This window comes from Triturus cristatus, chromosome 7, assembly GCF_964204655.1.
Source record: "Triturus cristatus chromosome 7, aTriCri1.1, whole genome shotgun sequence".
Lineage (NCBI taxonomy): Eukaryota > Metazoa > Chordata > Amphibia > Caudata > Salamandridae > Triturus > Triturus cristatus.
In genome coordinates this window covers 1,017,533,510-1,017,553,075 of record NC_140590.1, presented here as the reverse complement: position 1 = coordinate 1,017,553,075, position 19,566 = coordinate 1,017,533,510, and the positions used below count along the sequence as shown (strand labels likewise).

The 19,566-nt window shown below is 47.0% G+C and overlaps 1 protein-coding gene across 2 annotated transcripts in view; it reads left to right on the top strand.

Annotated features, from left to right (window-relative positions):
• Positions 1-19,566, top strand: part of AFF4 (ALF transcription elongation factor 4) — an 862,537-nt gene that overhangs the window by 793,816 nt on the left and 49,155 nt on the right. For both annotated transcript variants that reach the window (XM_085618067.1, XM_085618066.1), the window contains one exon: positions 4,098-4,141. In XM_085618067.1, the coding sequence (XP_085474193.1) occupies positions 4,098-4,141 (44 nt within the window). The remainder of the gene's footprint in view (positions 1-4,097; positions 4,142-19,566) is intronic.

Sequence of the window (19,566 nt, the reverse complement as noted above, 5' to 3'; positions counted from 1 at the left end):
CCCAAGCTTCGCCACCAGATATCCACACCCATTGTCCAAAGGCAATGCGATATGGATGAACTGGTCAAACAAATTTGCATACGCTTTTCCACCTCTCCCACTAATTCCATTAGTGGTGCGAAAGCTACAACAGCATTCCCTAACTCTGATCCTAGTAGCTCCAACATGGGCCAGACAACCGTGGTACACCACACTGCTGGAACTCTCAGTAGTACCAAGCCAAAAGCTACACCTCTCACCATGCCTCCTAACCCAGAACCACGGAGAGATCAGACACCCGGACCCATCTCAGCTCAACCTTGCGATCTGGCTCCTGAGGTCCTAGAATTCGGATACCTTAACCTTCCCCCTGATTGCATGAACGTTATCAGGGAAGCTAGACGCCCTACTACTAGAGCGTGCTATGCAGCAAAGTGGAAAAGGTTTGTTGTTTACTGCCACAACAATACAATCAATCCTTTAAATGTATCCATACAACACATTCTATGTTATTTACTCCATTTACAAAGGTGTACCCTAGCATATACTTCCATTCGGTTACACCTCGCTGCAATTGCTGCTTATTTACAGAACAGGCAGCACCTCTCACTTTTCAAAGTGCCTGCCATCAAAGCCTTTATGGAAGGCCTCAAAAGAGTAATTCCACCCAGAGTACCACCCTCACCTGTCTGGAACTTGAATATAGTCCTCACACGGTTAATGGGACCCCCTTTCGAACCATTACATAAATGTGAGCTGCAACTCCTCACATGGAAAACAGCTTTTCTAGTGGCCATCACTTCCCTCAGAAGGGTTAGTGAAATACAAGCACTCACTATACAGGAACCTTTGCTCCAGATGCATCAGAACAAGGCTGTACTCCGCACCAACCCCAAATTTCTACCCAAAGTCATTTCTCCATTCCATCTAAACCAGTCTGTAGAATTACCAGTCTTTTTCTCGCAACCCCAAACAGTTGCGGAAAGGGCTTTACACACACTGGATGTTAAAAGGGCTTTACTTTACTACATCCAAAGGACACAACCTTTCAGGAAAACCAAACGGCTATTTGTCTCCTTCTCCCCACCACACAAAGGCAACCCTATTTCTAAATCAGGGATAGCTAGGTGGATTGTAAAATGCATACAGATTTGCTACCTCAAAGCAAAACGAACGCTATCTGTTCCCCCTAAAGCCCACTCTACAAGGAAGATAGGGGCTTCTATGGCTTTCCTAGGGAACATACCACTAGATGACATCTGCAAAGCAGTGACATGGTCAACACCGCACACCTTCACAAAACATTACTGTGTAGATGTGCAAAACAAGCAAGTGTGGGCCAAGCTGTACTAAAAACACTGTTTCAAACAACTGCAACGGATGCAGGTGGTCGCCGCTAGGGTTGGGTACTGCTATATAATCTATGCACAGTGTATAATCTGCAGCTCATATGCCTCGAACGGAATATGCTACTTACCAGTATGCATCTGTTCTTGGCATGTAGAGCTGCAGATCTATACACGCCCACCCGCCTCCCCGGCTACCTGTATCCGTTCCAGTCTTATCTTATTTAGATACAATACACATGGGTTTCTTTACTGTTACTACTACGCTCCCATCTTTCCCTGCTGGCGAAAAACAATCTGAGGATGGAGTCGAAGCCCATGCACAATACCAACCAGAGGAGGAGTCACCGAACTCGTGACTTCCAAAGACTTTCCAAGAGGAAAAACAAACTGCAAACATCCGGGCCCAACACCAGATGGAGAGCTATGCACAGTGTATAGATCTGCAGCTCTACATGCCAAGAACAGATGCATACTGGTAAGTAGCATATTCCATGTAAGGAAGTTACTTAACCCCTAGGGTCTAAAAAAAAAAAAAAAAAAAGAGGAAGGGAAAAAAAGAACCCGAAGATGGCGCCTCAAAGGTGGGACTTCCGCAGGAAGCACGCCAACGTCACGAGAGGTACACCAAATGGTGGGACGTCGACACCCACCTGGGCTACAAAAAAAAAAGAACGACTACGAATCCGGACCCAACCACCAGATCGCGGAATAATGCACAGCATAGTGAATCCAGAAAGATCTTCAAGCTGCAAAACTACACCGACAAGTAAGAAACTATTCGTTTTGCAGCATGAATCTTTTTCTGGATTTTTATGCCATGTGTCCATTCCGCCATCTTGTGGCTGGGCCCGGAATTGTTTTGTCCTTCTCTTTTATTTTTGGCATGTGGGAGTCGTTGAACCCCGTTTGGTGATAAGTCCATCCTCTGTGTGATGTTGAACAGTGCCCCAGAAACTCCTGTGTGTGGTCATCTTCAGATTCTTTTTTCTGCTGTTAGGTCTGGAAGCACGCTGCAGAAGCTCGATGGAGTTTCGGGGGGAAAACTGGAAAATAGACAGTGATTTGCTACAGGAAACTCTGGAGAACAGAGGCCATGAGAATAAACAAATAACAGATGGGGATCCTTCTCGGCCCTGACTAGGGATCCTGCCGGTGAGCTCCACGTGACTGGAGAATGAAGAGAAGGGAGGCAGCTAAGGGTCATGGAAAATACCCCTTAAGTTCTGTACTTACCACCACAAGTGTGTGTAGGACATGTCAGGCAGCTACGTGGGAGCCACTGCATGTGTTGATGAAGCACTACTGTCTGGACAGCCAGGATTACCAAGAGGACCATTTCAGCTGCTCTGGTCCTGCAGGGCTTTTTGGTTTGAGACCCTCCTTCAAATAGGTACTCCTGTGGTATGTATTCAAAAGGTGAGGAATCTGCAGTTAGAAGAACAAAAGCTTACCTTTGGTAACTCTTTCTGGTAGAGACTCTAACTGCAGATTCTTCACTGACTCTCCTATTCACTATGCTCCGCGAATTGGACTCTACTCATTAATGAGATCCCAAGTCTAGGAATCTGCACACTGGACAGAGAGCACCAATTTGCTGTTGGAGCTTTGTTTCTGGGGGCCCAGGGAGCCTCGAAAGTAACTGACTTCATCGCACTGGAGTGGTGCCTATTTAGTTTCCACACGTCCTTTAAGGAACAAAACGGGGTCAATGCAGAGCTGCACCCACCATCTACGGCGTACTAAGGAACTTCTGAAAAAAGTACCAGACCCAGTCTGACGCCTGGCGAGTATGTTAAAGATGAAAAATCTGCGGTTAGATAATCTCTACCAAAAAGAGTTCTAACAAAGATAAATAACTTGTTTTGTAAGACAAAACTGTAAGGCCTGCACAAATGACTAAGCCTCTCACTGGGTCCCAGGGTAAAAATGGGCAAGTGCCTAGCGCCCTGAAAAAATGTCCATGACAAGTGTGGGGAAAAATGATATTACCAGACCTGGAGTTAAGAGGTTTTCCTGGAGGTTTTGAAAGTTTTGACAGTTGACTTTATTAATTTTTTTTTAAATTGTGGCATTTGCTGGTGCAAGTTAGAGGTCACTTTTCTTTTTTAAAGGGTGTAATGACCTGAAAATAGAACTGGAAGAGAAACTTTGCTTTGTTTCAGAGTTTAAAAACATAGTTCTGCTCTGTAGTCTGTTACGTTTTGTTTTTTTAAAAGCTGCACAATTGCAGTTTAGTGCTTAAATTCTATTTTAAATACAACAAAATGTTGCCGTTCATATTTTGAACAGCTTCTCTTACCTACACCTGATTGACTTCATTTTTGCCTTTTGTCCTTCGAGTTTTCTAAATTTGTTTGAAGATTTATTTCCTAACTTCTGTGTCTCTGCTGCTGTTCGTTTGTAGCAAGCTGACAAGGGTAGTCCATGGATTCCTCACTGACAGCTTAATGTAATTTTAGACTGTTTATGTGTGGCTGCTCAGCCGCAGACCCACCTGAAAGCACAGACCTGTTTGATTACACCCTATTTAGCAATCCAGTTTTTTTTCAGTGATGTAAATGTTCATTGCCCACTGATCCTTAAATAAATTTAAAGTTATAGACTTCTACAGTTCATTTTCTTTATTCACTTATAAAAACATCCTGTGTACCTTTGCAAAGATGTGCCTTTCTAGTAGTATTTGACTTTCATTAAACTTACGTTTTTGACAATGAATGTATTATTCCATATAAACGTGTACTGTTTGACACACTTTAGTTCTTTCAACAGAATTCATACAACAATTCTCAAGCTCCATCGCCTGGTCTAGGAAGGTGAGAAATAATTTAAATTTATTCGGTTTGTAAAAAGACAACCTGCACATTGTTTAAATAACCATAGTTTAGTAATCATTTACCAATGCCAAATAGAGTATTTTGATTGATATGTGTTCTTCAAGTTTCTTTTTTATTTGGATGTCTTTTGCATTCACTTTGGTGAATGATGAATATCTATAGTGTTGTGTATTACTGAGGCAATATACAGGTTTTGTTAGAATGTTTTTAGAGCCCTGTCAATATCACTAGAGGTTCAATAATTGTGTCCTTGACCGAAGTCCAAGAGCCACTCAAATATTACTAGAGAAGAAGAGCACACCCCTTATCACTCTTGGTGTACTCATAGCTGGTAGTATTGTTGATATAAGTGCCTCCAGAGAGAGCGTAATTCGGAGGGCTTGCTTTTTAAGCCAAAGACGTAGTCCATAGAGAGAAAATACCTCTGGCTCACTGAACAAAAGCAGGCATGTCCGATCAGACAGAACTTGGAAAACAAAGGAGGTAGGCTCAATCTATGCAGGAGACAGTTTTTTCCGGGGAAGGGGATATTGCGGAAAGGTTGATATTTAGGAGGACCATCACTCCCGTTATAACCTCGAAGAGATTTCCTCTTATGTCAAGCTACATTAATCCGCTCACAAGATAATGTCCGATTTTCTTTTAATTGCCTTAAACTAAGAGACTGCTGGAGCTGTTCAAAGAAAAGGCATCAAAGTCTACCCTTAAATCATCAAAACCAAAATCTTTGAGAAAACATTAAAGGTCTCAAAAATTCAATGTCTAAGAAAGCATCAGTCAAGTAGGTTGTTAATAAAGCTCATCTTTCCAGCAGCTGCAAAGTATTTACGGAAATTCTTTGACTTGAATTCTGCTGACGATCGAGTTTGAATGGGAAAGCAAGAGCTCTAACCTCAAAAAATCAACATAACACCTCGAAAACCAATGTTCTGCATTGTAGGATTCCCCACTGATAGTCATGAACAAAGACTATTCCCATGCGTCTGCGGGAATCCCAGAACACTTTATCTTCAATTCTTGAAAAAAATGTATTAGTTGGAGAGACCTCCATTCCGATTGTATAGAGGTACCTCCATTAAAGGAAAAACAGGCCTGCTTTTTGACTGAACTTTTCTGCATTGTAAAATGTATCTAAACAATGTAAAAAGACCACATTGCAGCACCTGACAACAAGGCAATCATGAGTTAAGTTAGCAGCCTTTCCATTGAGCACTTAAGGAGGAAGAAAATGAAGTTAAAAAAAGGAGCCTGTCTGGTCAAGAGTTTACTGAGAGTAAGAAAAAAAATGCACTTACTTTAAGGAGCCAGCAGCTTCCCTTCACACGCACTGTACTGTCAGTTTGCCTCACAGCCTCAGTTATTTTTATCAGCTCATATTGAGAGGATCTCTGAAAACACTCTGGGTTACTTTACCCAGTTTATTCTTTAACTTTTCACACAGTCAATTCCACTTGCTTCATTCGACATCTGTCAAGCTAATGTGTAGTAGTAATGATTATATATTATGGAACTGGTTAGTCAACACCATACTGTATTTTGAATTACAGGGTGAGGGGGATATGCAGGAGTATGCCACAATATGCCAGTGCCTTATGTCCTGTTATGCTATTATTTTGGAAAATAGGTTCTTAAGTTTTTTTGTTTTTTTTAAAGTATTATTTTGGACATTTTGTGCATTACAATTTGAGTTAAACATTATCCTCTAGATTTTTTAATATTTTTTTTATATCGGAAATACTCAATTCATAAAATCAGAAATCCTTTAAAAATATAAATGACCCAGAAAAGTTCACTTCATAATTCTACAAGGGTTGTTTAAGATAAAAGAACAATTAAAGAAATTTTTCCATTGCATTTTTTATTACAGATCTGGGTAAAGAGACTTAAGGGTGAATGAACAGTGGGTTTTTTTCTGAAAGAGAAGTGTATAGATATTAGGATTGTGGCTTTCGTAAAGTATCGGATTTTAAATCTAATATCATTTGAATGACCTTGTTTTTCTTGAAACAATTCATTGGAGACCATAAAAATTGGTGTGTGGGGTTACAATCGCATTCAACAATTTATATCTGGAGCCAACTACACGTCTCTGTATGTAGGAGAAGATCTTCTGTATAGCTTTATGGTGGAAAAGAGTTTCAAATCATTTGGTTCCTGGTATAAATCACATATGGAGTCAGAGAAAATGTTTTCTAGAAGTCTTGAAAAAGATTGAGTTTTTACCACAGTTTGTCACAAACTATTGTAGAATTCAGTTCTGTGCTAAATGTTTAATGTTCAAGGCATATGAGTTGTATTTCACATGCTTTGCATACGCCTGCCATCGTACCTCGTGACTGGAAAGACTTCTTTGAAGAAAAATAACTTGCAAACATCCAGACCCAACACTAGATGGCAAGAGTATGCAAACTTCTCCAGAGGCCTCTGGAGAGAGTTTGGCGCCATACTCTCGCCCAGCATCACCGGACGTAATGTTGCCAGTGCCCCCCTTGGAATTTGTAGAGCTTCCTCAGGAGCTCCCAGTTCTGGCAGGCTCTTCGCCTCCCCAGAAGCCATGTCAGGATCCTCATTCTTCAATGGGACTCCCTTCCGTGGAACATTGGTCGCATCTCAGTGTCTTGGGAGGGTCAGCTTACAACCCTCCCCCACTGACGAGTTGTCCCCTCCGCGGAGGGCTACCGAGGCCGGTGTGGCTTTTTTGAGGGTGGTCTCATTGGCCACCTGTATTTTAAACATGCAACCCCCTTCTGCCCCCTTGTCTGTGGACCCCTTGCTTGAGGTCCTTCATTGGGGGTCCGGGAATGTGGAGCCGCTTCTGCCCTTTGAGGTTTCCCTTAATGATACCCCTTGAGGTACCTGGGTCCGGCCTGCTTCAGGTGACCCGGTGGCTCGTTCAGTTTTGCGCCGCCACCGTCCAGCTCCGCATGATCCTATTTGTCTTTTTGTGCACCCTGATGTGCAAGGGTTTGTGTTGCAGACTGCTTTTCCCTCCCTGCCCCCTCTAACGCTTCCTCCCTCTCCGGAGTCCAGATGGCTAGTGTCATTGGGCAGAAACGTCTTTGCTTCCACTAGTGCAGCCCTACGGTCCTTAAATACAATGTGTGTTTTGGCGCAGGCTACCTCTGCCCTGTGGGACTCTGCCTTCAGCCACCTCTGAAGGTGCTCGGGTTGATCTCATTCGCCTCCTCCGGGATGGCCGTGACCTTGCCGAATTCACAATCCGCTCAGCCTTAAATACTGAGGATTCTTTGGGCCGTGCTATGGCGGGCTCTGTTGCCTTAAGGCATCACGCTTGGTTGCACAATTGTGTTTTCCCTGAAAATATCTGGGAGCGACTGGTTGACTTACCCTTTGATGGGGTTTTGCTGTTTGATGCTCACGCCGAGTCGGCGGTTCACCGGCTCCTTGTGGGCTTTCGTCCTCCCACTTAGGTCTTCTTAGGCCTATCTCCCATGGTGGTACTTTTTAATTTCGTATCATTTAGATTCGCTCTGTGTTTAACATGGGGCCTTACGTCTTCTGTGGTCAAGGGTGATTACCTTTTTATTGGCATCCCTTGGATGTGTTTTGCTTTCGGCTACCTGTTGGCCTGCTGTGGCCGTGTTCCACAGATTGCTGTGTCTGGTCCTCTGACTGTGGTATTGAGCCAGTGGCTCAGCTCGGTAATGTCATACGGCTCACAACTCATGTTCACGGGTTCAGTTCGTTACTGCGCTTTTAGCTTGGCTTATTGCCCTAAGAGGTGTTCCCTGTTTGGGGTATGCATACTCCATGTTGCTTATCTCACCTGGGCCTGGAGATCCTGTGGGCTCCATGTGTTGCTTGGTGGTCCGTTGTACGGTGCTCTATGTTTTTCCCTGGTGCCATCTTCTTACGCCATGGTCATCCTGCCTGTTGCCTGTTCCACCTCCTTGGGAGGTTGCTTGATCTCCGCTTCAAAAGCAGCTCCTACCTGCCCTTACTTTACTAGATGTGCTCCGGTAGGGATATGTTCATGCTCCTGGCCTGTTCTGTCTCTACATATTTATATGTTTATACATTTATGTATGTGTGCTGGTTGCCTTGGTATTCCTTTTCCTACGTCGCCACCTCTGTTCGAGGCTGCGAGGTAAACACTGATATCTCCATGTGTGAGGGAGCTTTTCGGAGTTGTTGCAGGCTGCCCATAGGTTCTTCCTTGCTTCCGCTTCTTCGGGTGATGTTCCAATTTGACAAATGCTCCCTTTTTGGTGTTAGACAGTGTACGTGTCTTTTCTGGAGTGTTTGGTCGTGGATTCTGAGGCTCTTTCCACGATTCGTTACCTTGGTGTTTTTGGCCACATCCTTAGAATACGCTACTGCCTGCAAGTCTATATTTTGGGTTGTTTCTCACTTTGGCTTCATACTGCCCGGTCGGGCACTTTTATGCTTCTTGTGTACGCCACTTTAAGGTCTCTGTGGCCGTTTTGCCTGCTGCGTGTTTCTACCTGCTTCAGCGGGCTTAAACTTCATGCTATTCGCCCCTATTTTCCCTTTTTGGGATTGGGTGTGTTCTTGGTGTGTTTCTTGTCCCGCCAGATGTTCCAAATGCATTGCTCAGATTCTAGCTCTTGCCTTTGGGGCTCTTGGCACGGGCTCCTTCAGCCTTCCTTCTATAGGCTAGTCTGTTAGGCTCTGGTTGCATCTCTTCAGGTTCTTTTTGAGCTTGGGTCGGTGTCCTCATCGTGCGCCTTTACGTGGAGAGTGGTCCTGCTTCCTCTCTCGCCCTCTCTCTCTTCTTTGCTCTGGTAGGGGGCTCATGCTCATGTCATTTTTATTATACCGGTATGGTGTAGCGCCATTCTGGCATTTTTAGGATATCTGCCATCCCGTTATTTCTGCTCTTCCGAGCTACTTGAGTTGCTGTATAGCTGTTCCGCCACAGCCCCCCTTCCCCCCCTTTATCCGTCACTCTGTTGCCGGATCAGATGCTTGGCGTTTTCTGTTCTGTCGCAGACCCACCTCCCCTTTGGGGTATGTCTGTGGCATCTATTCTAAGTTAAGGAATCTGCGGCTAGATTTCTCCTTCAGATGTACGAGTTACTTACCTTCGGTAACGATGTATCTGGTAGAGACGTTGTCTAGCCACAGATTCCTTAACGCCCACCCAGCCTCCCCGTTCTGGCAGGATCTTGCCAAGTGGGGTTCTCCGCTGGTCCCCCGGTTACAGTTGGCATTGGCTTTTTCTCTCATGGGTGCTCACATTGTTGCGTCCTTTTGAGATTTGCCATAATACCACTGACTCCCTCTCAGGGGTTTCTGTCACAATAATACCGTTGGCTACCTCTCAAGGGTTTCTTATCAGTAAAATGAGGCCTTTTCCATTGTCCTCCACCAGGATATTCCTCTTCATTTTCTTCTTCTCCTGCTATCTTTCCGCCTTCTCTGTTGGCTCAGGGTTCTGGGCTCATCTACAGTAGTCTTCTTGGGGGCTCTGTTCGCGTCTGTTTCAGACCTCCGTTCCTATAGAGGCGTTGCCAGACTTTTCATTCCTACGGCAGACTGTTGTCTCTCTGTGCTCCGTTCTTGCTGGACGGCATAGTTCTACATGGTTCTGACAGTCTATTTTTGCCTGTTATTCTGCATGGTACTAACAGTCTGTTTCTGTCTGTTGAGATGTCTCCCCTTGTTGTACTAGGGAAGGGTCTTCGCTTCGCTTGCGAGGTTCTTTCTCACAGCTTTTTCACTTATATGTAGGCAGTGTCTGATTTTGTCTCTTACGATGGTGTCTTGATCCATCCTCCTTATTTATTCATGGATTTTCATCCATCGCACACTGTTCCCATACTTTCACAGTTTTTTTGTTGGTGGCTCCGCGTTGTGCCGCGGAAAAGTTTCACAGAAGAAAACTGACGTCAGGGCGCCGGGAGGGTCTTATATGACCTCGCTGACGTCACGTACGTGGACGACATCAGGGCGGGGTCGTGTGGCGCCCTCCCCCGGCGCGCAGAGCGGCTGCTGCAAAGTTTTTTCCGGATCCAGTCTGACGCCTGGGGATATTCTAAGTTAAGGAATCTGCTGCTAGACAACTTCTCTACCAGATACATCGTTACCGAAGGTAAGTAACTCGTACCTCTACATGCCAAGAACAGATGCTTACTGGGTAAGTAACATTATCCTTATCACACACATGCTTTTTTTTTTATCCTGCTATTGCTCCCCAATGTTTTAGATGCGTGTCTGGCAAAGTTTCTAATTTGTTTCATATTTTGTTCTGTCATGTTCTTTGGACAATTTTGGGAGGATGTTTTTAGTTACTGAGACAGATCTTAGCAATCCGGTTTCTAGAGCTCCTGAAATTGCCTCACTTGGCTTTGTAACTTAGATCTGAAAGAGACTGTAGTTATAGAATCCTTACCTTAGAATTACCCCCAGGCGTCAGACTTGATCTGCAGATTTTTTTTCTTAGCAGTACTCTGCGCGTCGGTAGGTGGCGTCGGTCGACTCCGCGTCTGTCGTTGGTGTAGTGGTTGCCGGGATGACGTCGCCGTGTCTACTTAGACGCTGCACCTGGACGCTGACATGAGTTCTTAATTTTTCTGCGTCAGCCAGCGCAGATCCAGAGAGACAATGCCCCTTAGTCACTTTTTGACAAACTTTTTCGACTTTTGTCGACATCTTTTTTGTGTCCTTTGACTCTTGGTGCACAAAGGGATGCCTCATCATCGGGCCGGCTTCAAGCCTTGTGACTCCTGTCGCAAGCTAATGTCTGTCACGGATCTGCACCTCCTGTGCCTCTGGTGCCTGGAGCGCGACCACGACCTAAAGTCGTGCTCAGACTGTTGGGCCATGAACCCGAAGTCTTTGCGGGAGTGGTCCCGAAAGCTTCTGGAGGTCCGGCAGCGGCTCCGCGCCGCTCGAGGTCCCATTCGAGAGGAAGGTCTTGGGATTGGTTGCAGAGGTCTCACCACTCGTCATCGAAGTGTTTGCACTCCTTGGGTAAGTGAAGCTCAAGAAGAAGGCGAAGAAGCAACGTTGCTCTCTTCGCCTTCTCCCCTTCTGTTGGCTGACAAGACGCGGGAACTGGAGCGTTGTCACTCTCCTGCTCGGCCTTCGGAGCCCACTTCTGGGATGCCTCTGCGCTTCCCTCCCTTTCCGGGAGCCAGAACGTCCCCTGCCTGGCTTCGAGCTTTCTACGAAGCGCTGCATAGCATCTATTGGCAGTCCGACTCCGTCAGTGCGCCTTTGGGCCCACGGACTGCTGGGGGACCTGGGCCTTTGAGGCCGGTGGCTTCGGTGCCGGAGGATCCAGGCCTGGATCCGGATTGGTGCCAGTCGACCTCACTGTATCTTCCGTGGCGCCAATTCCAGTGACGATGCCCCCGACGCCGGGTGTGCCCCTAACCGGCGTCGACCCCAGCCTCACCCCAGACTTGGAGCCGGACCGCCTTTCCGCCCTGACTGGCAGTCAGAGGAAGGTGAGGAGGACTGGGAGGGGTCTGTTGACCCTCTAGCAGACCAACTGGAAGAGCCGGACTGGAGAGAGGAGTTGGGTGATGCTACTGGTCTGAATACCTCTCCAGACCTTGGTATGCTTCCTCCCCCCACTGTGGCTACAGAGTAGGGAGCCTCCTACGCTGTGGTGTTGCGTAGGGTGGTTGAGGCCTTGAGCTTCCTATGGTGGCAGTCAGGACTAACCTCCTGACTGAGGCTCTTCAGCCGGCAGCAGCCTCTTCGGAGCCCCTGCTGCCTTTTAATGAGGTCCTCACTGACATCCTACTAGGCACTTGGTCCAAGCCCAGCACAGGGGCTCCTGCGGACAGGATGATTGCCTGACGCCTCAGACCGGCTCCGGGTGACCCACTTTTCCTCTCCCAACACCCTACCCTGAGATCTTGGTGGTCCAAGCTCCATTCTCAAAAGGAAGCGCATTACCTACAGCTCCCCAAGATAGAAAATCCAAGAAGATGGACCATCTTGGGAAGAAGTTTTCTTCCACCAGCTTAGTACTGAGGTCGGTAAACACTGCATGTCTCTTGGGCTGTTACGCACACACGGTGTGGAAAACGGTTGCGCAAGTGCTGCCTCACTGCCTGGAGGAGGCCTGGGCCGTGCTCACCCGAGCTGTTGCTAAGGGTCGAGACGCAGCAAAGTTCACCATCCGGTGGTGGCTGGATACCTCTGACTCCCTAGGTAGAACTGTTTCCCCCTCGGTAGCCATGAGGCGCTACGCCTGGCTGAGGACCTCTGGCTTCTCTGGGGATGGCCAATCTACCCTTTTGGACATGCCTTTTGATGGCCATCGCCTGTTTGGTGACAAGGCTGACAAAGCGCTAGAGCGTTTCAAGGACTCTAGGGCTATGGCCAGGCCCTTGCAGTCACTTTTTGTCCCATGCGGTCTGACTTTCTCCCCTTTGTGGCTACGGAAGGGATGCCCCTCTAAGTTCCACCTAGTGCCACAGGCCCGCACATCCTGCCCAGCCTCTGCGCAGCCAGGGATGTGGGACCCAGGATCAGGGGGCCAGAGGGCAGGCCAGTCCACCCATCAACCCCCCTGCAGCAGCCTCCAAACCTTCCTAGTCTGCATTTTCAGGGCCACCAGTTGCCAGTGGGCAGCAGGAACCACCAACACCTCCCCCGCTGGCCCAACATCACGTTGGACAGGTGGGTTTTGCAGATAGTACGAAGGGGTTACTCCCTCCCCTTTGACACTGCCCTCCCTCCATGCCACCAGCACTCCATCGCATGTCGGAGGATCACTTGGCCCTTTAACGCCAGGAAGTTAAGGCTCTCTTGGCCAAGGAAGCAACCGAACAAGTCCCTGTGCCAGAAGTAGGTTGTGGCTGTTACTCAAGAAGGGCAAAGGCCTAGGTCATATCTTAGACCTCAGGGACGTCAAATGCTTCCTCCAGAAGAAGTTCAAAATGTTAACCTTGACTCAGGTCCTATGTGCCCTCGACCCTGGATGGTAGCGTTGGACTTGAAGGATGCTCATGTTTGAGGCATATGAGCTGTAGATTGTATACTGTAGCATAGTTCGCCATCTGGTGTTGGGCTTGGATGTTTGCAGTTTGTTTTTGTCGAAGACGTCTTTGTTAGTCACGAGATGGGTGACTCCTCCTTATGGTGACAGTGCTCATGGGCATTCACTCCATCCCCAGATTGTTTTTTCCCGCCATCGGGTTCGGATGTGACCTGCTTCGCTCTGGGCCGGTATCGTTATCGAAACCCCCTTCGACGCGCAGTTACCTACCACTCAACGGCATTGTCTCGGACGTGTTTCCGTTTCTCGACGTGCATCTTCTACAATCTAAAAAAACTCCGATAAACTTCGATGCGGGCAGTTGGGCCTACCCACGCTGATTCCGACGAAAGTCGGTGGAACGGACTCCCTTGAAGAAGTGCCCCCAGTGTGGTGCTAAATTCCCCACACTCGGACCTACACCCAGTGTGTAATCTCTTCCTTTCTCCGGAGCATACCTGTGAGGCTTGTCTATCTTACAAGTCTAAGAAGACCATTTGTGATCTTGGGGCTAGATGCCACGAAATGTCCCAAGGAAGTGGCTACATTCCGTACATCTTCCATCCAGGCCCTGACAGCATTCCGAAACAAGCCCAGGAGGAACAGGTCTGAGTCTCCGAAGCAGATGACTCCGACGTAGAGGACAAAGTCAGCTCAGCTCAACGGACCGTGAGTGCCGAGACACCTGCCCCACCCAAGCCCATACCAAAGGCTCCGGTAACACCTTCGCCAGAAGGCCCAGGTCCACACCGGTCGACCATTTCAGATGCCCTGCCCTTGGGCTCGGCTATGAAAAGCAAATACAAGCCTTCCGGCTCAGGCTCGAGCCAACCACACTCCGGTACCGATAAACCACCTTCGGCACCGAAGTCCAAGGCCGCCGATATGCCACGCCCTCCTCCATTGGCACCGGAAAACCCTCCGGCACTGAAACCGCTGAAGGACAAGCCCTCGGAGCCGAAGCAAAGGGGAAAGCTTCGACACCGAAAACGTCGTAGCCGAAACAATCCAAGGAAAAATCTTTGACGCCTAAAACCCCGAAGCAAAAGACTCCGGAGTCGTAACAACTGACACCGAAGTCTTAGGAACCACAAAAGGCTTCTAAACTGGACACTATCCCTATGCCTAAACAGTCTAAGACTCCTCATAGGGATAAATCTTTGGCACCGAAAAAGAACACCGGCTCCGAAGAACTTTTTGTCCCGGATCCAAACCAGAAAAATATTTATATCCATCCAAAGACTGGTCATATTCTCCCCCAAACAAACTACAAAATGGAAACCGGACCATTTGCAAAAGTCACCGGTTCCGGCTAAAAGAATGGACATGGGCACTAACACCTCTCCACCCCCTACGCCTGCTCCTCCACCTATTGATCCAAATTTACTAATCTCTGCAGTACACTCTTCAGAACACACTTTTCCACTCTCACAACCAGAGGATAGTGATAATGGAAATGGGGACGGACAAGGGGATGATAACATAATCCCACAAAGAGACAGTGATGATCCCCCACAGGAACCAGATCCATGGATTGACTATAACACAGATCCTGACTTAACAGACCCAGATCTTTATCCCTCTAAGCCATCCCCACCAGACTATAATGTAGGTTTTGCCCAACTAATCAATAGGGCTGCAACATAACACGGAGTAAATCAACATTCTGACCCTGTAGAGGAGGATTTTCTCTTGGAGACTTTTGCTCAGCCACAAAAAACCTCACACGTCCTACCAATGTTAAAAGGGCTCATTGGACACGCACTAGAAGTATTTAAGGACTCTATTAGGACTAGGGTTCTTAACCCAAGGATTGACCTGAAATACAAAGCTGCTCCCTGTGACCCCATATACATTAAGAGTCAGCTTCCTTTTAGCTTCCCTGGTAGTGGCTAATGCATGTAAAAGGGCTAACTCTCAAGGTTCAGGTGATGCCCCGCCCCCATTAAAGAATCCAAATCATTAGAAGCATCAGGTAAACGTATGGCGTCTCAAGCGGCAAACTATTGGAAAATAGCCAATACACAAGCTGTCTTGGCAAGGTATAATAGGGCTCACTATGATGAGCTAGAGAAACTCATTCAACACCTACCAGAGCAATACAAAGACCATGCTAATAACCTCATACAGGAAGGCAAATTAATCACGAACACATCAATCAAATGTGCTCTAGATGCCGCGGACACCGCGTCCCGCGCAATCAATGCTAGCGTATTGTTACGCAGGCATGCTTGGCTCAGGATATCGGGATTTAAACAGAAGGTGTAAACCAGAATCCTTAATCAGCCCTTCGACCAAGAGCACCTCTTTGGCCCTGCAGTGGACACATCTTTATGAAAGATTAAAAGGACCCTGAAACTGCAAAGTCTATGGGAGCCTTGCAGTTATCTTCTTCTAGAGGCTCCTTTCGACTCCTTTTATAGGGCTGGCTCAAAAACCAACACACCAGAGCATCCATCCTCCCCAATCAGAGTTCCTTTTCCAAAGGATACTTTAGGGAGGTTACAGGGGTAGCAACAACAAGGGCAGAGGCTGAGGTAAAAACACCCGCAGCTTGCCCATACCACCAAGCAGTGACTTCCCTGGGCTTCCCCCCCCCCCGAACACTCCATGCCTGTCGGGGGACGCCTTTCACAGTTCCTACCTGTCTGGAATTCCATCACCACAGACAGGTTGATGAACCAAATTATCCAGTATGGTTACTGCCTGGAACTCTCGTCCACTCCCCCACACATTCCTCCCAAACACCGTCCAATGTCCACAGAACATTTGACTATCCTCAAACAGGAAATTCTCTCTCTACTACACAAAAATGCAATAGAACCAGTCTCCTTACCCCAACAGGGCACAGGGGTTTATTCACTCTACTTTCTGATTCCAAAAAAGGACGGCTCTCTCAGGCCAATATTAGACCTCAGACCCTTAAACCTTTACATCCAATCAGACCACTTCCACATGGTCACTCTCCAACAGGTGCTCCCACTACTTCAACAAGACTACTTCCTCTCCACTCTGGATCTAAAGGATGCCTACTTTCATATTCCTATTAACCCCTCTCACAGAAAGTATCTCAGGTTCACGGTGGACGGACAACATTATCAGTTCAAATTCCTTCCATTCGGAGTAACCTCGGCACCCAGAGTCATCACCAAATGCCTCGCAGTGGTAGCGGCTTATTTATGAAGGCAACACATTCATGTGTTCCCTTATCTGGACAACTGGCTCATAAAGGCCAAATCCCACAACAATTGTGTGCAGCACACACAACTATCCTGCTACTTCACGACTTAGGTTTCACATTAAACCTTGTCAAGTCTCACCTTCAACCATCCAACATACAACAGTATCTAGGGGCTACTCTGGACACCTCAAGAGCTCTAGCATACTGCAAGAGCATCAGTGGAACCAGGCTCAAGGTCAGCTTGCATATCTGGTGTTGGTGGAGAGCCGCACACATTGCTCTCTGCAGTGGTGGAATGTACAAAACCTTTCCAGAGGGTGGCCGTTCCTCGACCCGGTTCCACAGATAGTACTAACAGACGCGTCGTTCACCGGCTGGGAAGCTCATCTACTAAGTCAAGCTGGTCAGGGCTTATGGACCCATCGACAGAAACAACTCCACATAAATCACCTGGAGTTACTAGCAATCTTTTTGCACTAAAGTCTTTCCAACTTTTGCTACTAAGCAAAGCTGCCCTAATATGTACAGACAACATGACAGCAATGTATTACATTCAAAAGCAGGGGGTGGGGGACACGCACACCAACTTTCACGCCTAGCGCAAACTATATGGAGATGGGCTATTCCTCACGGAACATCTCCCCGGAGTACACAATCAGATTGCGGATCTGCTAAGTCGACAAACACAACAATTTTACGAATGGGAACTTCATCCTCAAGTTTTTTCCATTCTTTCAAATGTGGGGACACCCAGACCTAGATCTGTTCGCCAAACATCACAACGCAAAATGCCCAAACTTCGCCTCCAGGTATCCACACCCATCGTCCAAAGGCAATGCGCTATGGATGAACTAGTCAAACTAATTTGCTTACGCTTTTCCGCCTCTCCCGCTCATTCCATTAGTGGTCCGGAAACTCGAACAGCATTCCCTCACTGTTCCCTAGTTGCTCCAACATGAGCCCGACAACCATGGTTCACAACCCTCTTGGAACTATCAGTAGTTCCACATCAAAAGTTACACCTCTCACTCAAACCTCTTGCACAGAACCATGGAGAGACAAGACATCCAGATCCCAATCAACTCAATCTTGCGATCTGGCTCCTGAGGTCCTAGAGTTTGGATACCTCAATCTCCCACCAAATTGTATGGACGTCATCAAAGAGGGCTAGACGTCCTACCACAAGAGCATGCTATGCAGCAAAGTGGAAATGATTAGTTTATTGTACAAATAAGAAAATCAACCCTCTAGATGCTTCCATTCAAAACATTATCTATTATCTCTCGCATCTACAACAGTGTAATTTGGCATATACATCTGTACGACTACATCTAGCTGCAATAGCCGCTTACCTCCAAAACAGAAAACACTTGTCTCTATTTCGAGTTCCTGCTATCAAAGCGTTCATGGAAGGACTTAAATGAATAATTTCACCTAGAGTTCCACCCTCCCCATTCTGGAACCTCAATATTGTCCTTACCAGGCTCATGGGCCCCCCATTTGACCCTCTCCACAAATGTGAATTACAGTTCCTCACTTGGAAAGTAGCCTTCCTGGTAGCTATCACATCCCTCAGGAGAGTCTGTGAACTCCAGGCATTAACCATACAAGAACCATTTTTACAAATTGTAAGAAAGTGGCTCTGTATAGATACTGTTCCCAAATAGGTACAGTGTGCACAGAGTCCACAGTCCCCCGAGGTTTGGCAGAGGCTAAAGTTAGATATAACCTTACTCTCTAAAGTGGTAGCTTGGTCGAGCAGTAAGGCAGTATCAGAGGACCGTGTAAAGCATTTGGTGTACACACTCAGTCAGCAAATGGTCTCACACACTCAAGAACTGAACTCTAGGCCAATGGTTTGTATATAAAAATATATGGTTGTTTTATTTTAGAACCAACCAGCAATAGGTATCAAAATATACTTAGAATGAGGTGCTTTAGCTAAATACTTTCAATAGGCAATAGACTTTTGAATGCAATAGATAAAGTTGCTGCAATAGGCAACACAATTCATGATTATAACATTGAGTTCAATGGGACTTCTTAAGTAAATGCAGTTTCAGTTACTTTACATATGATTTTCTTACTCGGGGTTGGATCCTGGATTCAACCCTGGAGCATTTCCTCTAAACAGTTGAAAGAAATAGTTTTTGTTGCACAGGCGATTTTTAAGGAATATTTGTAAGTAGAAGAATTTCTGGTAAAAACCAGGCAATGTTATACTATGGAGGAAAATCAAGTTATTGGTAAGTACTGTTGTAATTACTTTTCAGGGTCAGTGCTGGGCACCAAGATCCAGCACTGGGATCTCTCCTGATAGCAGGTGAGTAATTTGGTTTTCGTTGATCGGCTGATTTTTAGTGAATATTTTAAAGTTTCAAAACTCGACACTTAGAAGAAATTTCAAGTGAAACCAGTCAATGTTACCCTATGGAAGAAAAGTAAGTTATCGGCTTTTGGGTAAGAACTCGACTGGCAGAGTTAAGGTTCTTGGCATAGACTCGGGGGTCTCCCAGGGTCATGTAGGTACAGCTGTTACACCCTCAGCGGCACAGGGGCAGCCGGGTGCAGAGAGAGTTAGGCCCAATGTTAGCCTATGGCGGGCAGGGGGCCTTTGGTTGGTGGCTGCTAGCAGGCAGGCCACGCGGCTGTTGGAGCTGGGCTCCTGGTCACTTGCTCAGGGCAAGTGGGGAAGAAAAATAGGACAGAGGTTGCACACTCAGGGGCACTCTGGCAGCTGGGTGCAGGGTGCTTTTGAGCCGCCGGGCGCTCAATGGGTTTCAGTGGAGAAGCTCAGTGACAAACAAAGCGGTACAAAAGGGGGTGGTGATGGATGGAGCATCAGAACCAATCAAACACTCACACCCAGTCAACAGATCTGGGTTTGATCCATCACCGTTCTTTAGCCCACTCTGCCACCCCAGTTCAGACATGGCCATATGCAAATCAGTCTGACCCTGTGCCTCATGGGAACAGTCCAGCCCGAACTGCCAAGCCATGCCTTCCCTGGACCGGAAACAAGCTTCCTAGGACCGGTTTCTGGCATTTCAGCCGTCTTCAGCCAGGCTTGCTTGAATCCAGTGGCAAAGTGATCAAGGGACTCACGTCTGAGCATACCCTGCCAACTTATGGCGAACAAAGCGGTACAAAAGGGGGTGGTGATGGATGGAGCATCAGAACCAATCAAACACTCACACCCAGTCAACAGATCTGGGTTTGATCCATCACCGTTCTTTAGCCCAC